This window comes from Cervus elaphus, chromosome 14 (assembly GCF_910594005.1).
Source record: "Cervus elaphus chromosome 14, mCerEla1.1, whole genome shotgun sequence".
Lineage (NCBI taxonomy): Eukaryota > Metazoa > Chordata > Mammalia > Artiodactyla > Cervidae > Cervus > Cervus elaphus.
Window position 1 is genome coordinate 68,655,872 of NC_057828.1, and position 19,385 is coordinate 68,675,256.

Genomic DNA, 19,385 nt, shown 5'->3' on the forward strand with positions numbered 1-19,385 from the left:
TAAAAAAATAGGTGAGGTTTGCTTGAGAGCCCACTACTAAATGGAAAACTGAGTCATTTCCTAACATTTCCTAATTTTCGCAGAAAGACTTCTTTCTTGGGGAAAAGTTCAAGCAGCTACATTAATGGAAGAGGACCAGTGATTTTAGAGAATACTTTGTCCTAGAATGCATCATATGCAATTTTCAAGGATATAACCATTTTAAAAGTTATCTGTCTTCTGTAATAATAATGTCTAAGTCTTAAAATATAATATTTTGTGCAAAAATTGGTTTTCCAAAATATATGGCTCGGTTTATTTTTGTAAAAGGATGCCACTGAAAATATAGCTCAAGAGACTGTTTCTTTCTGGCTTAAGGAAAGAACAAAAAAATCTAAAAGTCTGACAAGTATAAGCATGCAAAAATTACCAGGTAAACATTTACCCTTCAGACTCTGCCTCCACAAATACTTCATCTCCATCATCGCCTCCTGCTGTTTCGTTTGCTGTGGATAAAGTGCCAGTGGACGTTGTCACCATTGGAACAGACTGAGAAGCATGCTCTGAGGCATCGGAGGGGGTGCTCTCGGTAAATACGGTCACTTGAAAATGAAAAGACCACAAAAGCAATGAAAACTTTAGCTTTGTGGTTTCCTGAAATTTTTAATCACAGGTTTCCATGTCACCAATAAGACATAATATATTGATCTGCCTTTGATACCTACCTGGGGCTGCTACTTGTAGAGGAGTAGTAGGAACACTTCGGCCGCCCGACTCCTCTTCATGTGCTAGGAAAAGGGGTGTTTCATACATTCCCAAACCTAAAGACAATTTTGAACATTAATGATTGAAAGGACAAAATACTGTCCACATCCTAGATATCCAAAAGAAAGAAAACTAATCAGTGCAGATACTGATTAGTTCAACTCTGCTGAAGCCCACAATTAGCCCATTAAGCAAAAGTCAATCCCTAAAAAATGTAAATACAATTTAAATGTAACCTTAAAGTTAACAATAATTTGTTGTTTTTTAGTTGCTCAGTTGTGTTTGACTCTTTGCAACCCTATGGACTGCAGCCCACCAGACTCCTCTGACCATGGGATTTCCCAGACAAGAATACTAGAGTGGGTTGCCATTTCCTTCTTCAGGGGATCTTCCCAACGCAAGGATCAAACCTGCATCTCCTTTATTGGCAGATGGATTCTTTAATCAATGAGTCACCATGGAAACAACACTAATTTAAGTACCCTAATAAAGACCAGCTGAAGTGCTCTCATAGTTTCATAAAAGCTAACTTTATTGAGTAGCCAACTATGAACTAGGTACCATGTTTGAATTTACTCTTCACCAAAACTGCAAGTTTATTATTAGTCTCCTTTTTTGCTAAAGAAATTGAATTTCAAAGAAGTTAATTAATTTTCCCAAAGTTACTAGTAAAGTGGTAGCATTCCAATCTAAGCTTAAATCTGACTTCCAAGTCTTAGAAGTACTATAATAAAGCCACATCAAAACTTTGAATTTCTCTGAAGTCAACTCACAATTTATATTGGTAGAGGCAAACAGTATTAGACCTAACTAACATCCTAAACCACCCAGGGACTAAGATGAATTTCATGACTTACATAAGGGCTGCAGATTATTCTTCTGTTCTGGTCTTATTATTAGACTAGTATGCATCCCCTATTCACTTACAAAATACCATAACAGCTTCCCAGAAATACAGTGTGTTTTATGAATGCCAACCAATGATTAAAAGGTAATTAATTCCAGAAAGAGCATAATTCATGTCCAAGTAACCAACTGCTATTACTTAATTTAGATGTCATTTTATTCCACATATTTTTAACATTTTTTATTTTTAATGTTAATGGAAAATATCTAACTAGTTTTATAAACTTAACTGGAATGTTAAACATCAAACTAAAAAAATATGCTGCACTCTTTCCAACAACTTTAAAATGGATGGTAGTACCCATGTATATTTATGGGCACAACAAATATTCCTGATACTATACTAGGAGCCAAAAGAGATACAAGTGTAAAAGTTAGTCATTATGCCCAAAGAAGTGAAAATTTTGTTGGGAACACTTATATCTAAGGTAGTGCTTAATAAGTAGTAAATATATTACACCTTTTTTCCATAAATTAGGATAAGAATTATTTAGATATATTTTTTTAAATTAATACTCGCTCACTTAAAAAAAAAAATCATGTCAGAACAGTTTATTACCAAATACATGCAAATCCAGGAGAGCTAAGCTTTTATGTAGCTATTTACCTCCTTGAGAAGCAAGTTGGCCAAGATCAGAGTGACTAGAACTTGTTTGTGGCATATCTTCAGGTGGTCCAAACCGGAATCTAGGAACACCAGCAACCTGTGGGGAACTAAATAGACAAAAATTAATTTAAGATGACCTTTAAAGTTACCTTGCTTAAACTGCAATAATGGAAAGAAAACAGGAAGAAGGAAGAATAAACAAAGTAGGAAAACAGTTTGAAGATAAAGTTGACAAAGAAACTCTTATATATGAAAATATTTTCAAAATAGCAGTTGTCAAGAACTTAGCAAAAATATAAATCATGTGATTCATATTATGGGATTTATATAAACATGACTTACACATAAATAGCTTCCAGCTCTCCTGACCTATGCCTCATATTTCTCAAATCTGCTAGAAATCTCTATGTAGATACATAAAAAGCAACATAAACTGAACATGAGATATAACAAAAAACGAATATAATCATGAAAAAAGTTTTGTCTCAGTTTTCAATGTTGGTCTAGAAAACATTTAATTATTAGTTGGCTAGAAATTTGTTTTCTCCCTGCCCTAATAACACTACCATTCACTTTCTGCCCATAATCCAGGATATATAATAGCATTATCTCACTCTTTGCCCACTCCTTACCCTAACCTTCCCTGGCTAGCCAGCTATTGATGTTTATGGATTATACCCTGGTTTATGGATTGTACTCTTGAATCTATTTCCTGTTTCCATCATTGCTTTAGTTAAGGACAGTCTCTATCAGGTAAGATTTTAAACCTGTCTCCTTCTATGAAAAGGAACTTAAGTTCCTCCACTGCTATGTGAGAATGCTGTTGATTGGCTGGCACTGAGCAGTTTTTTAGATGAGTGTTTCTGATTGGCTGACTTTCAGAAAGGTGGGGCTGATGCTGATCAATTGGCTTGTAAACCTGTGTTACCTGAGGTGAGTTGCAGTTAACGGAGCAAGTTTAAAATCTGTTCTGATGGCCATATATTATCATATACCTTAGAAAATTAATCAGCTCCCATTTCTGTAGAAACATGTTTTTTTCTATTCTTCAAGTACATATCATGCAACAGATATTTCAGCCACAATTAAACATACACACTTCCACGTGAAAAGCCTTCTTATCCTTTAGGAGTGTATAGCACAAGAGCTAAAAATAGGTTCCAGAGCCAGACTGGTTTGAAATAAAAAACTGTCACTTCCTAGCTGTCTGAAATCTAGTCAATGTGTTAACATCTCTGTGTTTCCTTATCAGCAAATGAAATAACAGCATCTATTCTCACAGTTCAGTTCAGTCACTCAGTCGTGTCTGACTCTTTGAGATGCCACGGACTGCAGCATGCCAGGCTTCCCTGTCCACTACCAACTCTGGCAGCTTGCTCAAACTCATGTCCATTGAGTCTGTGATACCATCCAAACATCTCATCCTCAAGTCATCACCTTCTCCTCCTGCCTTCAATCCTTCCCGGCATCAGGGTCTTTTACAGTGAGTCAGTTCTTCACATCAGGTGGCCAAAGTATTGGAATACTGGTAGTACTGGACTATACTTCAATACCAAAGTATTCCAATGAACATTCAGGACTGATTTCCTGTAGGATTGACTGGTTTGATCTTGCTGTCCAAGGGACTCAAGAATCTTTTCCAACACCACAGTTCAAAAACATCAATTCTTCAGCGCTTAGCTTTTTTTTTACCGTCCAACTATCACATCCATACATGACTACCAGAAAAACCATAGCTCTGACTAGACGAACCTTTGTTGGCAAAGTAATGTCTCTGCTTTTTAATATGCTGTCATAGCTTTTCTTCCAAAGAGCAAGCATTCTTTTAATTTCATGGCTGTAGTCACCATCTGCGGTGATTTTGGAGCCCAAGAAAATAAACTCTGTCATGGTTTCCATTGTTTCCCCATCTATTTGCCATAAAGTGATGGGACCAGATGCCATGATCTTAGTTTTCTGAATGTTGAGTTTTAAGCCAGCTTTCGTACTCTCCTCTTCATCTTTATCAAGACTCTTTAGTTCTTCTTCACTTCCTGCCATGAAGGTGGTGTCATCTGCATATCTGAAGTTATTGATATTTCTTCCGGCAATCTTGATTCCAGCTTGTGCTTCTTCCAGACCAGCGTTTCTCATGATGTACTCTGCATATAAGTTAAACAAGCAGGGTGACAATATACAGCCTTGACGTACTCCTTTCCCAATTTGGAACCAGTCTGCTGTTCCATGTCCAGTCTAACTGTTGCTTCTTGACCAGGATACAGATTTCTCAGGAGGCAGGTCAGGTGGTCTGGTATTCCCATCTCTTTAAGAATTTTCTATAGCTTGTTGTGATCCACACAGTCAAAGGCTTTGGCATAGTCAGTAAAGCAGAAATAGATGTTCTTCTGGAACTCTCTTGCTTTTTCTATGATCCAATGGATGTTGGCAATTTGATCTCTGGTTCCTGTCTTTTCTAAATCCAGCTTGAACATCTGGAAGTTCTTGGTTCACATACTGTTGAAGCCTGGTTTGGAGAATTCTGAGCATTACTTTGCAAGCATGTGAGATGAGTGCAATTGTGTGGTAGTTTGAGCATTCTTTGGCATTACCTTTCTTTGGGACTGGAATGAAAACTGTACTTTACCAGTCCTGTGGTGACTGCTGAGTTTTCCAAATTTGTTGGCATACTGAATGCAGCACTTTCACAGCATTATCTTTTAGGATCTAAAATAGCTCTACTGGAATTCCTTCACCTGCACTAGCTTTGTTTGTAGTGATGCTTCCTAAGGCCCACTTGACTTCTCATCCTGGATGTCTGGCTCTAGGTGAGTGATCACAGAAGAAGACACAGAAGGACTATACAAAAGATCTTAAAGACCCAATAACCATGATGGTGTGATCAGTCTCATAGTTATCAAGATTAAAATACTGATTCATGGGAATGCTCAGTAAGCTTCAGGAATTTTTTTTCAAGACTCAATTTAATGCTGTCCCCATTAAGTCCTCTCTCATTCTTTTCCCCTATGTGTTGGTATAAATCACTCCTTCATTTTTATAAACAAAGCTTCTTGCTCATTCCTCTATTCTAGAGTGTTAAGATTATCATTAGTTGTGCATAAGCTTAGCTTACACAACAGTATTATCCATTATGATGACTGTAATTATTAACACTTTCACCAACATATGATATAAAGCATTTACTATGTGTAGGTGATATTATATAAATATGATAACATAAATTCCTTTAATTTTTACAATCTATGAGGTAAGAAATATTGTGTTGTTCTCATTAATAAAATGAAGATACTCAGGTACAGAGAATACACATAACTTGATACAGCAAGCAAGCAGTACAGCTAGGTTTCAAAGCCAGGCATTCTAACTAAAGCCCACACTTTTAACCACCATTATACTGCCTTCAAATTTTAAATTCCTGATGGAAGCAACTGTATTTCATTCATCTTGATGTGATTTTCTCAAACACTATATCCTCAACCCTTCTACTCTCAAGTGCTTAGTACCCATCATAGAACTTAACAAATAATGTATCCATCAAATGTAATCAAGTTAAGAGGGAAAGAGTTTGATTAGTCACAAAGTATGGTTCTATCTCATTAACTTACTGAATTGCTTCAGCAAATCCATCAGTACGATGTGGCACCACGAGAGTTGGGGTACTTGGAACTGTTCTATCTTCGTCATCAAAAAAATGCTGCTGCTAAAAAAGACAGAAATCAAGTACTTCACAGACATGATAGAAGCATCCGTATGGACGAGACAAATAATTGCTGAACAAATGAATCACTTTTACATGAGAGGCAGGCACTTACCATGCCACCTATTCCTGGAGTCAACTGAAGCCCACGTCCTACAGATTGCCTTCGAGTCATCTGAATTCTCTGTGTCAAGAAAGGAATTTCATTTAAGGAATTAGGCAATGAAAGAAACACCAAATGCTAACAGATACAGCTTACCAGACTGGTAATAAAATAACTGAAATGTTAGCAGATTAATATAATCATTGGAACTTTTCTTAAACTGCTACTAATCTTGTTACTAGTATTAAAGAAGTCTATTTTGTAAACAGTGATGTTTTTAATTACACAGACTATAATATTAACCAACAAATATTTTATTAACCAGTAGATAATATTAATCACTATGTAAAACCAAACTCTGATCCTATGTTATTTGTTGATAACTAAGTTAGTTTCTATCTCCTTGATTTAAGTGTTTGGATGTTGAAGCTTAATTATCCTTTAAAGTTCCAACAGCAGTATTGACTACTTGTAAACTGCTTCCCAATTTAGACAATTAAAAATTGATAGAGATGGTATATTTTGCAGGATCCATAAACAATCCTCTAAGACTTTATATTTTCAGAAAATGAGAAAATTTATCTTCACAAGTGGTATTTCAGTAAAATCTACCCTTGACAGTGTTTAGTATACTACAAAGTAAGACTCAAGCTACATGATTAATAGATCCTTTCTACTTTTCCAGCTGTTTCTTCAAGAGCTTCTAATAGATTTGTCCAATCCTACAATAGTGTCTCATGTAAAGGGTTATGCACATTATCATGAACTTGAAAAGTGGGTATTAATATGTCTGATTCCAAAAAATAAGAAAAAAGATCTGTTAAGAACAGAAATTTCTTTTAAAAAGAACTCATGCACCTTGGAGAAAGAAACCTTCAAAACAAATGGGTCAGCTGCTGAATTATCTTTTAATCAAAATCCAAGAAAAATTTCTTTTTTAACCTGTAGAAACAGCAGACCCTTATTTTCTCTGAATATAATCACTTCAACTTATACATGACTTTAGCAAGCCTTGCTTTTTCCAAAGTTCACATCTGCCATATTTCAGGGAAAATAACGGAGATTAGTTCCAGCTCAAAAATTTTATAAAAATGTACCAAAACATTAAAAAGTTCACTTAATTCCTGGGGAAAAACAAAGTAATAGCTAATGGAAAGAAAGGGAGAAAAAGCCAACATTTTTCAAAGTAAAATGTTCAGAATGACTAGTACTTTTCATACCTGAACTGGCGGCCCCAGCTCCTGAGGTGGAGCATGAATGGTCAGTCTTGGGGGAAGCGGGTGTGGTGGGCGTCTTGGTGACTGAGGTGCTCGGGGGGTCTGTCTTTCAGATGCTGATGATGGCTGCTGTTCTCTAGATATCTCCTGGGAAAAAGAGGACTCTGCTGTACCAGTATTTCCTTCACCTACAGGAAAAGAGAAGTTTATTCTGAACTGAAGTTTACAATAAGGTAACTTGGACAATTGCTAGAACTATAAATCTTACTACTATGAATGTTCACCTAACTAATATTTTCATAAAAAAAGTAGTGAGGTGTGGCAGAACCAGAGATAACAGGTATGCAATTAACAGCTGTACAGCCTTAAGCAAGTTCCTTCTATTTCTTTGGTTGGTTCATGAAACCCACAAGAAACATTTACATCCATGTACCCACAAGAAACATTTTTCTGAAGATTTCAAATAATGGACATAAAGCATTTAGCTTAACACAAGATAAACATTTTAACACTTAATAGCTTTTAACACTTACCCTGGTTCTATCACTTTCTGTCTGCTTTTCAGATTCTTCACTGGTACTTAACACCTGATAAGCTTATTGTAAGAATTTCCCCAAAAAGTATTCAATGAGCATCTGTTATATTTTGTATTGAGGAAAAAAGGCTATGAACACTCATGCTCACAAGACTTAGCTTTCAGTGATAATACTAGGCAAAAACTTTCCCTCTATAACCCAATTATGTGACACAAAAAAGGTATTTCTTAAATCCATAAAACGCTTTAAAGATGTAAATTATTACAATTAATCTCCTTAGCTCCTTACCTCCCTTAAAAAGCAACACTATTCTTCATTATATAGTTCAATATTCATTCTCTTAAAAAATTTAAAAGTTGAAAAGACAGCCTGGCTTTCCTTTCCTTAATTCAAATGAGAATACAATTTGCATTTTTATACACAGGCCTACACAAAAACTCAGATATTCTGTTTTCCCACTGGTCTACATATATAAGGTTTTTATTATATTACTACTGATTTTGGCTCAGTATTATCTGTTAAAACCAGAATATCAAAACCAGATGGTCACAGAGTCTTCAAAAAAGATTTAAAAATGATTCTAAAAGAAAATAATTTTCTATGCATTCTATAATTCTTTACTGCCTACAACATTTTAGCTGATTGCCAGGACTCATCTTTTCAAGAATTAGCAAAAGGCACGCTCTATTCATGAAAAAGTCTCTTATACATCGGAAAACTGGACAGTATTTTAAAACTGATACCCACTAATCTTGAAACATGCAGCTTGATTAGACTGACCTCTCCTGGTTGTGAACTGCTATTATTGTTATTAGAAGTCCTTGATTAAGTTTTACACTTAAGACCAGAAGCAACACATGGCATTTATAATACTTTATAGATTTAAAATGTCTGACTCTCACTGTATTCCAATGAAGTAGAAAAAAATAGTATAATGACTACATTTTAGATATAAACACAGTAGATTTTATGAGAATAATAGTGACAAAGCAACAATAAGAGCCAATCTTTTCCTTGCCAGTTTACTAAGTTTTATTACCCATGTGATAATTAAGTGTAATCTTAGTTTAGAAAATGTTAGGTTAAAATATTAAGTAAAATATTAAAAGCATTCAATTAAAAAGAGACAAAAATAACAAAAGAAAAACTAAACAAAATCTCACCACTGTTTTGAGAATCAGCTGCTCTCTGATTACTTTCACCTCCACCCATACTTTCTTCTGTTTCTGTACCTGGATCAGTCCCGTCACCACCCTGAAAACAAAATATGAATGCTAAATGCAAATAAGTCAAGTGATTATCTTCAATAATTTACCAGATGACAGCAGAAACAAAAAACCCAAAGATGTGAAAAGTTGCAGTGTTCTGAGAATACAGCATTTTCATACTCTTGGAAAATACCAAGCAAGTTCCTGAAGAATATGATGTCCAAGTTCTAGCCAGTTACCTCAGCATCATCAGCTTCATATCCGTCATTGCCATCTGCACTACCAGTTCCTTCATTACTATCTTCACCCTCATCTCCCATCCCTGTGTCATCTTCATCATCCTCATCGTCGTCTTCATCTTCTTCATAATCCTTGTAAAAAACCCCAAGTATAAATAAAGATACAGGATATGGTACACACGTTCTACATTATCTTGATACCATGATTAGAAATTTAAGGGACACCTCATTGATCAGGATACAGGAGCTGTCCTGAAAGATACGGAATTCAGATTTCAGTCGCATCAAGAATCAAAACGGTGATGCTTACTTGAATTAGTATTGTTAACGGTCAACTCTGAATTCTAACCGTCCGTATGAGATCAATTCAAAGATAAAAACTTCTAGGAGAAGGAAATGGCAACCCACTCCAGTATTCTTGCCTGGAGAAGCCCATGGACAGAGGAGCCTGGAGGGCTACAGTCCATGGGGTCAGAGAGTCGAATACGGACATGACTGAGAGACTAACACACATCCACGGTTTAGCCCCCTCCCCTGCTGGGTTTTTCTCCACAGCACCTGTCTTTGCTTATCTAATCACCCCGTGGCTTGCTCTATATTGTGCTTAGATGTATTTGTAGAGATTTAGGTTGTAAGTTCCATGAGGGCAGGGGTTTGCTGTCTGTTTTGTTCATTATTGTATCCCCACACCTAAAACCAGCTGGCTCAGGATAGATGTCCAAAAACATGTGTTGAATAAATGCAGACATACAAAAAAAAAAAAAAAGAAAAAAGAAAAACTTCTAGGTGTCAAATGAATGTCAAGTGGTCCACTTTGATTCTAAATTTAAAATGTGGCATTGAATGAGAAAATGGTGAAATTATACTATGAGCTTTTAAATACCTAATTTGATTAATAAAAGAATCAAAAAAGGAGGTGTCAATACTGAACTAACAACCAAAACAAAATGTGAAGTTTCACTTAGAAAATAATTATCTTCACACTTCACTTTCTTTTGAAAAGAACTATGAAGGTTCCACAAAATAAAAAATAATCCTTTTATTTTCAGAAACCATAGTACTTACAATTAAATCTACAGTCACTTATCAGTGAGATTTAACAGTAATTAATCTTAACAAATCCTAAGGACTTAGTAATTATTAAAAAAAAATGAGATTTTCCATCACTTGCTCCATGTAAATTTCACTACCAAAGGTTAAGTTCAGAACTAATTAGGATAAAAGAAAAGCAAAATAATCTACTTAAAGTGACAGGGAATCAGAATTTCGGTTTAAAACAATAAATGATTTCAAATCAAATTCACCTCATGTTCCCCATCATTTTCATCCTCCTCCTCCTCTTCATCATCACTGTCAATTACAATAACATCATCTCCTTTGCCCTGACCATCTTGGGATGAAGCTGTTTGTTGATCTGACTGAAGACCTCCAAGGTCTATTTGTAGAGATTGAGAGGTTTCTTCACTGTCTTCCATTGGCGTATAATCTCCCTGGGTGACTCCCTTTAAAAGTAAAAAAAATAAATAAATAATAGTCAATTATACTTAAAACTATCAGTGACATACTGTAGATATAAGTAAAGGCTAAAGAATACTAATGCGCTATGAGAATTTTATTTTAAAAAATGTGGTTTTCAAAAGCAGAATTAATTCAAAATAAATGTTTTGGGTTTCTTTACTGTCTTCTTATAGAAAAATTATTCTAAACCCCACTCAGTAATACTCCAATAAAAAAGACAGACCACACACACACATACACACACACACATGTATGTGTCAAAGCTACCAGGGTGGTACTGTAGATGAGTGTTGTCCATCAAAAGTATAATGCGAGCCACAATACATTTCACATGTATAATTTAAAATTTTTTAGCAGTCACATAAAAAAAAGTGAAATCAATTTTAATAATAACCTTAATATATCCAAAAATCATTTCAGTGTGGAATCAATATAAGAATTATTCATCCTACCTTTTAATATTTGTAATACGTCTACAAAATCCAATGTATGTTTCATATTTAATATCTCACTTTGGGCTTGTTGCATTTCAAGTGCTCAACAGCCAACACAGTGAGTTAACAGTGCAAATGAAAGTCAGAAAAAAGAATATCCGTGGAACGGCAACATATAATTAAAAAAGACAAAAAATGTTCCCCAAACCAGAAACTGTAAATAAGACAAACTACAATTATTTTTTTACAAAAACACTTCTCTCCCTTTCTAAAAACCCTATCTTAAGTCTTCAAACCACATTAAAGATACACCAGATGTAAAAATAATTATTTCCTTAATCTAACAATTTCATATTTTTAGCTACTGAAATAAACCATAATTTAACTTTATTTTTGATATTTCTTACAAAAAACTGTTCACGTTTTAGTTCGGTACTCAGCAAAATCTGTTCTTTTTTTGGGGGGAAAGGGGGACTGTGCCACGTGGCATGTGGAACCTTAGTTCGTGGCATATGGAACCTTAGTTCCCTGACCAGAGATAGAATCCACACGCTCTGCAGTGGAAGCACAGAGCCCGAACCACTGAATCACCAGGGAGTTCCAAAATCTCTTTCTTGTATACAAGGCAGAAACAATGCCTTACGAACTAAATCATTCATAAAGATTATGTTTACTGTAATGGAAAAAATGAGTAAGTAATGGTATAATTAAAAATGTAACTCAAACTGACATGCTTATTTCAAGAAAAACAACACTTACAAAGAACATCTGCTTCACTGTCAGAAAATTAGAAAAATGAACTGTTACACATTCACACACTGAGTAGACAGTAATAGAAGGCAGAATGCAAAGTCCAATGGCACCTCTGAGTCACAGACAATTTTGTCAATCTCAAGTAAATTCTTTGTACAAAAAATTTTAGTATAATTTAACCAAGTCTGGCAACAATACCAAAATTCACATCTTATTTCAAAATTGTTATGCTCTTCAGGTATGACCCTCTCTGAAAGATACATGAAACTGATGCCATTTAGAGTACTACCTATTCATTTTGGAGGTTTAATTTTCTGTTCACAGTCAAGGAAATCTGAAAAAATTACCTTAGAAAATTAATGCATCTACGAAACTAGTATTGATCTGCAATCTACGGTTACTTGTGATTAGCCTGAAACAATTTCTTTATTTTATACAGATAAAATAATTTTAGAATAAAGTGATCCTAAAACTTTATCGAGAGAGAAAGTATTGTTTCAAGCTTAACAAGACAAATGAAAAACAGACAACCTGAGATTAAATTCTAGCTCCAACGCTATGAGAACTGGGGTACATGACTTAGGCTAGGCATTGATTTCTTCACCTATAAAACAGGGTTGTGACCAGATCTGTTATAAGGATTAAATTATTTAAAAAATGCAAATATTTTAACTACACTTGGCATATAATGATGAATTGTGTTAACTAATGATATAATATTACAAATAAATTACTATAAATTGACTTCCCAGGTGGTACAGTGGTAAAGAATCTGCCTGCTGATGCAGGAGTTGCCAGAGTCACAGGTGTGATCCCTGGTTGGGAAGATCTCCTGCAGAAGGAAATGGTAACCCACTCCAGTATTCTTGCCTGGAAAATTCCATGGACAGAGGAGTGTTGGAGGCTACAGTCCACGGGGTTGAAAAATCGCCGAATACGACTGAGCAACTGAGAACATGCACATACGCGCGCACACAATCAGTTATGAATTCTCTATTTGTGGGCACAGGAATGGAAGGAAAGTATTAATTTGAGTGCCTAATATATGGCAGGTACTATTTTAGGTACTCTGCAAGACTAAAAGTTATTCCAAAAGATGAGAAAATTGAGGCTTAAAGAGAATTAACATCTTGTTTATAGTCATACAGCTTCTAAGTGATAGAGCAATGAACAAAAGCTAGAGCTTTGTACCTTCAGAGTCTATGTATTTCCACTAGTCAGGCTGTTTCTGGAGAAGCCTCAATGAGAGTTCAAAAGATGAAGATGTATACAAATGCATTTCCTTTCAGAGATTATTATTTTTTTTTTTTCTTTTTTTTTTTTAGCAGAGATTATTTTAATTTAGTAAGGGAAGCAATAGAGGGGAGCAACAGAGGACCAACAAATGGGCCTTACGGCTAAGCGCAAGACTCAACCAGCTTGTCCTTCCAAATAAATAAGAGTGGATAATCTTTACTTGTGACACCTCTTAGCTCAGAAAGTTTGTGCCTTCTATAAAGAAACACATTTTTTTAAATAAAATTTAGAAGGCAGGACACTAAACAGAAGTAAAATAAAGCATAAATTGTATTAGCAATTCTAATAATATTTCATTAAATATAAAAGCAGCATATTGAAAATAGAAGTCCAAAGAATATTTCAATTTGGCAAAGCTCATTTCATTCAAGCAATCACTTGTTTACTTTACTTTCAGTAGTTTTACTTACTTCTCCAATGGAATCTTGAGAATCCTGGGTGTATACTTGAGCTTCTACCTCTCCATCAGTACTTTCTTCTGCCATAACTTCTTCCTGAATCAGAACATACAAGTGTGTGAATCAAATCAATTCACTAGATGAAGCAACACTTGTTCAGCTAGGTTTCCCAATAAAACAAAACTCAAATCTGTAATTTTATGAAACAATACATCAGAAATGTTCACTTACATTTACTTATAAAAATATAACCAATTACATTCCTGTTTGGTATATACAAAATAAGGTTAATGAACATGAATTAAATACATGCCAGTGAAACGAATTTAGTAGTTTCAATGCTTGTTAAGAAAACAATTCATTACAACTTATTCTAAACAAAAGAAAATGAAGGAAAACCACTTTGGTCAACCACAGGGCAAAAATGGCAGGTACCAGTTTAAAACACCCATAAGACTATAAACTTCCTTATTCTTTGAATTAAAAAAAAAACAAAAAAAACAAAAAAACAGAAATGGAATTCATTCTATGTTTCTACAACTGTGTTTTTAAAATTGAAATTGGAAATTCAATAAAACATATGCAAAGAATATAAAACAGTATTGGCAATGGTAATAGTACCAGGGCTGTCAGTGGAAACATTGTTACTTAACAGCAGTTTTTTCTGGATTTTGACCCCAAAAGCCTCCATTCACTTAATAATGTTGTAACTGAAAGAGTATCTTGTTTCTATTGGTAGAAGTAAAACAGAAAGACCTTTACATACCTCAGTTCCTACAGGTGTAACACTTTTTAGCTTCTTTGGAAGAGGCATTTCCACTGTATCATCAGAGATCTGGTCTGATGCTTCTATGGTGCTATCTTCTTCCTCTTCACGTGTACGCTTCGGCAAAGAAGAACTTGGGGTAGCTGAAACTGTGAAATTATGTAATTTAAATCTTGAATTATGCATGATAACAGCTCAATTTAAACAAAGTTAATCTGAAAACATCTTGATCATTTAACTAAAAAAACAAAACCACAGTAAACATTTATTTGGACAGAACAATAAAATATGTTCCCGCCAATTTATGTGTAAACAAAGAGGAATTTATGTTCTGAATCAATGGTCTCATACTATCAACTTAACCTTTGGTTAATAAAGCCAATAATCATTTACAGTAATACATCTAACTCACTGTGACTGCATTACTATAGAATTGCTACTCACAAAGGTTACACAGGACCTTCTTATAATTTATAAGCTCAAGACTCCTTGGACAAATAAAAATTTCCTTATATGTTTAAGATTTGAAAATTCTTACATGATCTTTTTTTAAGTATCTTTTAGTTCTCAGGACTTGTATTAAGTTACAGCTCACCCTTGAACAATTCAGGGGAGAGGGGCACTATCCTTCCACATTTGCCATTCTTTTATCTGCAGATCCAAGCAACTAAGGATGTGTAGTTACTGTGGTGTTCACTACTGAAAAAATCCACACTTAAGTGCAGTTCAAATCTGCGTTGTTCAAGGGTCAGCTGTACATATAACATGTTATGGGTTGTACCACCTTTAAAATCAGTGAAAAAATAATTGGAAAGGAAGAAAGATCTTAATGACAAAAATTAGTGACCTAAATTAGGATTCAGCAGTAAACATAAAATAAGATGTTAGGAATACAAACATCTCCTTTAATACCCGATAGAAAACAAGTATGTACAAAGAATATTCAGGTAATACACTCAAGAAAATGTAAATGCACAGGTCTACTCTAACTTCATTTTAAAATTAGTCTTACCAGTGCCAAATACTGCTGTGGAAGTAGAAGGCCGCTCAACTGGCGAACTCTGCACCACCTCCACTATGTTTGGGGATAGTTCTTGATTTGTAGGCTCAATCTGAGGATGACTCTGTTGAGTAGGCTGCACAAAAGCTGTAGCCTGTGATTGTTGTTGAACTGTTAAAATGGGTTGAGGGATAGAAGGCTGGACGTTAGGACTGGTAGAACGAACAGATCCACTTGTGCTTCCGAAAACTGGAACATGTTCCACAGGCCCTTCTGACTGCATAGCTGAAAAACAATTAGAGCATATAATGCATTAAGTTTTCTATTCTTACCAAAGTTGGGATTACCCTTCCCTACTCTGTTACAGGTGACATTGTGCATAGTTATTTGTGTACAGACCTCTCATCAATCATCAGATAGAAACACTGAGGGTAAAAGAAATGTATTATGCATCTTTGTATTGCCTGTGTGACAGATACGGTAGTGTGCAGTAAACTGTTGGTTGAATGAAATAAATAAATACCTGAAACTGTTTTTGCATCCACTGTTCTTTTCAAATGATGACCAAATAAAATGATATAAAGAGACTTAAGTATCATTTTGCTTTCAATTGATATAAAATAACCATTAAGTTTAACTGGTAATATATCTTATAATCATTTTACTGAATGTAGTTCAAATGAAATATTCTGTCCTTTCATAGCATACATAATTTTATATATTTTTAAACACAAATAATTAACTGAATTCTACAATTTGTTAAGCACCTATGGGAATTGTATTTAGTAAAGTTTTACTGACACCTATTTTGAGATTAGGTAAAGGAATTAAAACAATGAAAAAAAAAATTCCTACGTTTGAGAAGCTCAATCAAGTGGAATTAAAAAAAAATATTCAACTGAATAAGATGTTGTTTAATTGTTGTAATGACTAAGAAAGTGACATGGGAACAAAGTGGAGAAATAAATGAAAAGATCAGATAGCTTTAGTGAAGAAATGATATTCAGGATGAATCACTGATTTAATATGGTTTTCCAAAGTGGATTTCATATCATCTTTCTTAGCCAATAGAGGTGAAAAATGTGGTCCTGAAAAAGATGACTTATGTTTGTAAGGGTGTATTTCCCTCTTTCTTTAGCTTGAAAACAAAACAAAGCAAAAATGATGGGAGGGAGGAAATATGCTACGTTAACAAGTAACCCAGGAGGCATGCACCTGAAAATACTAACTGCCCACTTTTACTATGGTGTCTGACGTTAGCTTTAGTGGAAGTCTCATTTATCCTTGAAGTTACACTCATCTTCTCATAACAAATCGAAGAAAACTGTCGGTTCCATCAGATCTGTTGTTATTCTATTTACCTTCCTGTGACTCCACTTGTGTAGTGGGCATCACTGTGGCTGTCGGGGTAGTAGTAGGATTTGTAACAGTTGCAGGTGTAACCATTGGGCGGATACTAGCTCTGGGTGTTGACTTATTCCCAGCCATAGCTGCAGCTGTCACTTTACTTGGTGTAGACACAACAGGGGTTGGCTTGATATTGGCTGTTGGTGGGTCTGACATGCTGGCACTTATGGAAGGAAAAATGTGAAAATAATAATTCACAAAAAGTACTACAAACATTCCTTATAAAGTATAAATACTCCATCAAAAGTAAAGCACATATGCTTACTGAAGTGAATGTCCAGTAATTATTATCATAATATACATTCAAACCTTATTAACTGTTTTCCTAACACTGCTCTGAGTAGATTTTTGGCAGATTAGGAAAAAAATTAAAGACAGTAAATACTGTTGTTGTTCAGTCGCTCAGTTGTGTCCGACTGTCTGCGACTCCATGGACTGTAGAAGTAAGCCGCCAGGCTTACTTAAAGACAGTAAGTACAATTCTATATTTTTTTGTTCACTAAATATTATGAAACTCTTATTGAAGAGGTTCTGAATTTAAGCATTAGAAACTGTGCAAGAAATAATCTACAGTGGTGCATCCTGACAAGGCAGAATGTATTAACTGCATTACTGAACCTCAGTCTCACCTTAGCCTCTTGCTCTTCAACTATGTAATTTTATAATGCAAACTTTTTTTCTCCCTAAAGATCACTAGGTCCTTCCTGTATTTTAAAAGAAAAGCAGGAAACAGACTGTAAACAGAGTGCCAAAAAATAAAACTCACATTCCTCTTTCACCAGAAGCTGGAGTTGTTTTCAACGTGATCTGTCTCTGCTGTTCTGGGACCTATGGAAAGAAAACTATGGATTAGTGTGCCGGTCCTACAAGAGTCCACCCAACAATGCCATCAAAATATTTTACTTGCTAATTCTCTCTGACAGAGGCTCCTAAATCACCAGACATCTTCAAGCAAAATGTACAGAGAAAAAATGATTTGTCATTTAAACAGAACTGGCTGATTACCTTATTGGTAGGTTCCTGAGGCTCGTCTCTCTGTTCAAGGTGTCTCTCTTGATGCTCCCTGAGTTCTCTCTCCAAGCGACTAATTCGACCTTCGTACTGGGACTTAAGAGCAGTCATACGAACATCCAGTTCATCTTTCTGCTGATCTAAGGCTCCATTCCTTTGTTTAAGCTCTTCATTTTCTTTAGTTAGCTGATCTTTTACACCTAAAGAAGTAACCATATCATTCTATTAATATCATAATCAAACACTGGAAACAAAAAATATTTATGTGCTTGGTAAGTATTCAAAGGCTGTACTGGATTCTATTCCTGAACTTTAGCATCTACAATAATTCTGATATACTCTACATTTCAATAAACAAAGTTTTAAACATGTGTTCATTACTCCAATATAAAACATACTCCAAAATAAAAAAAAAAAACTCAGCTTTTCCTAAGATCTCTAAAAAGATAAAGGATCTACCATAAACTAGTCAGCAGAAGCCCTTTCATATGGCCTTTAAATATTTTTAATAGAGACTATAAAATTTTCATTTCATATAATTTACAGCAGATACTCAAGGATAATTAAGTAACTTCATTTTTTTAAAAAATTAAATAAGTTGCCAGGGACATTATCTTAGCAATCCATTTAAAAAACCGTTCATAATAAAATTCAACCTACTTGGCATTTTATTTACCTACTAGCAGACTGGTAAGCAAGGTACAGTAAGGCCCTGAGCGTTGTAGCACTGGGATCCTCATACAGCTAACATGACATTCTCCCTGAAGGGCTAACAGCCCTCTGTGAAGTGAGGCACAGAAAACTCACTGGGCTAAGGTCCAAAGCTGCCTAGAATTTACAGAAGGCCTCGGGACAGTATACTATGGACCCAAAGGGTTACCATCAGAAGGCAGTAACAGTTCCACACTAAAGCAGAAGGACAGCTGTATTCCCTATCTTCTATCAGTTAGCAATTAAGAAAGACATCATAAATTAAGGACATCCTTATTACTTGAAAATTAAAACTGCTGTAATTTGAATCCAATTAAATAAACCTAATATCTAAAGTATGCACACACATACACAGAAGTCACTTACTAGTATTTACTTTTCTTTCCCATTTAATTGTAAGCCTGTATCAAATAACCAACTTTCACCATCAAATTCGAATCATAAAGCATATAGAAACTTACCAGCTAAATGTGCAATTTTTGATTTTGCTGCTACAATGGCCTTTCTTGTTTTTTCTTCCTTTTCAGTTATCTGCTGTCGAAGTTGTTCTTCCTGTGTGGTTCTGTCTTGAAGGTCCTGACGAAGTCGTGCAAGTTCAGATTGAAGCTCCAAAGTCTGTTCCTGGAGACTTCTTGCTTCTACCTCTTTCTCAGACAAAGTCTTTTTTTAAAGGAAGATAAAGTATTAACCGTGCAATTCAGCCAAATCAATATAACTACATACCCTATAGACTTAAAGCATAAAACATTAATTTGTTTAAATGAAAGTATAAATATAAAATGGTAATCAAGTAAGTGGACACTTCCAAGACGACTAGGTATTATCTGCATACATAAG

The 19,385-nt window shown here is 34.9% G+C and overlaps 1 protein-coding gene across 2 annotated transcripts in view; it reads right to left on the reverse strand.

Moving 5' to 3' along the window:
- The window catches only part of TPR (translocated promoter region, nuclear basket protein), a 69,083-nt gene that overhangs the window by 5,561 nt on the left and 44,137 nt on the right, over positions 1-19,385 (reverse strand). Inside the window, exons 34-49 of one of the 2 annotated variants that reach the window (XM_043922812.1) lie at positions 19,010-19,208; positions 17,832-18,037; positions 17,593-17,654; positions 16,781-16,989; positions 15,432-15,704; positions 14,420-14,568; positions 13,666-13,749; positions 10,559-10,756; positions 9,255-9,386; positions 8,971-9,061; positions 7,275-7,459; positions 6,067-6,135; positions 5,860-5,951; positions 2,258-2,364; positions 705-800; positions 425-581 (exon numbers count right to left, since the gene is read on the reverse strand). In XM_043922812.1, coding sequence (XP_043778747.1) covers positions 425-581; positions 705-800; positions 2,258-2,364; positions 5,860-5,951; positions 6,067-6,135; positions 7,275-7,459; positions 8,971-9,061; positions 9,255-9,386; positions 10,559-10,756; positions 13,666-13,749; positions 14,420-14,568; positions 15,432-15,704; positions 16,781-16,989; positions 17,593-17,654; positions 17,832-18,037; positions 19,010-19,208 — 2,309 coding nt within the window. Of the gene's footprint in view, positions 1-424; positions 582-704; positions 801-2,257; positions 2,365-5,859; positions 5,955-6,066; positions 6,136-7,274; positions 7,460-8,970; positions 9,062-9,254; positions 9,387-10,558; positions 10,757-13,665; positions 13,750-14,419; positions 14,569-15,431; positions 15,705-16,780; positions 16,990-17,592; positions 17,655-17,831; positions 18,038-19,009; positions 19,209-19,385 lie in introns of both variants that reach the window. The other variant, XM_043922811.1, reaches the window with a different exon arrangement.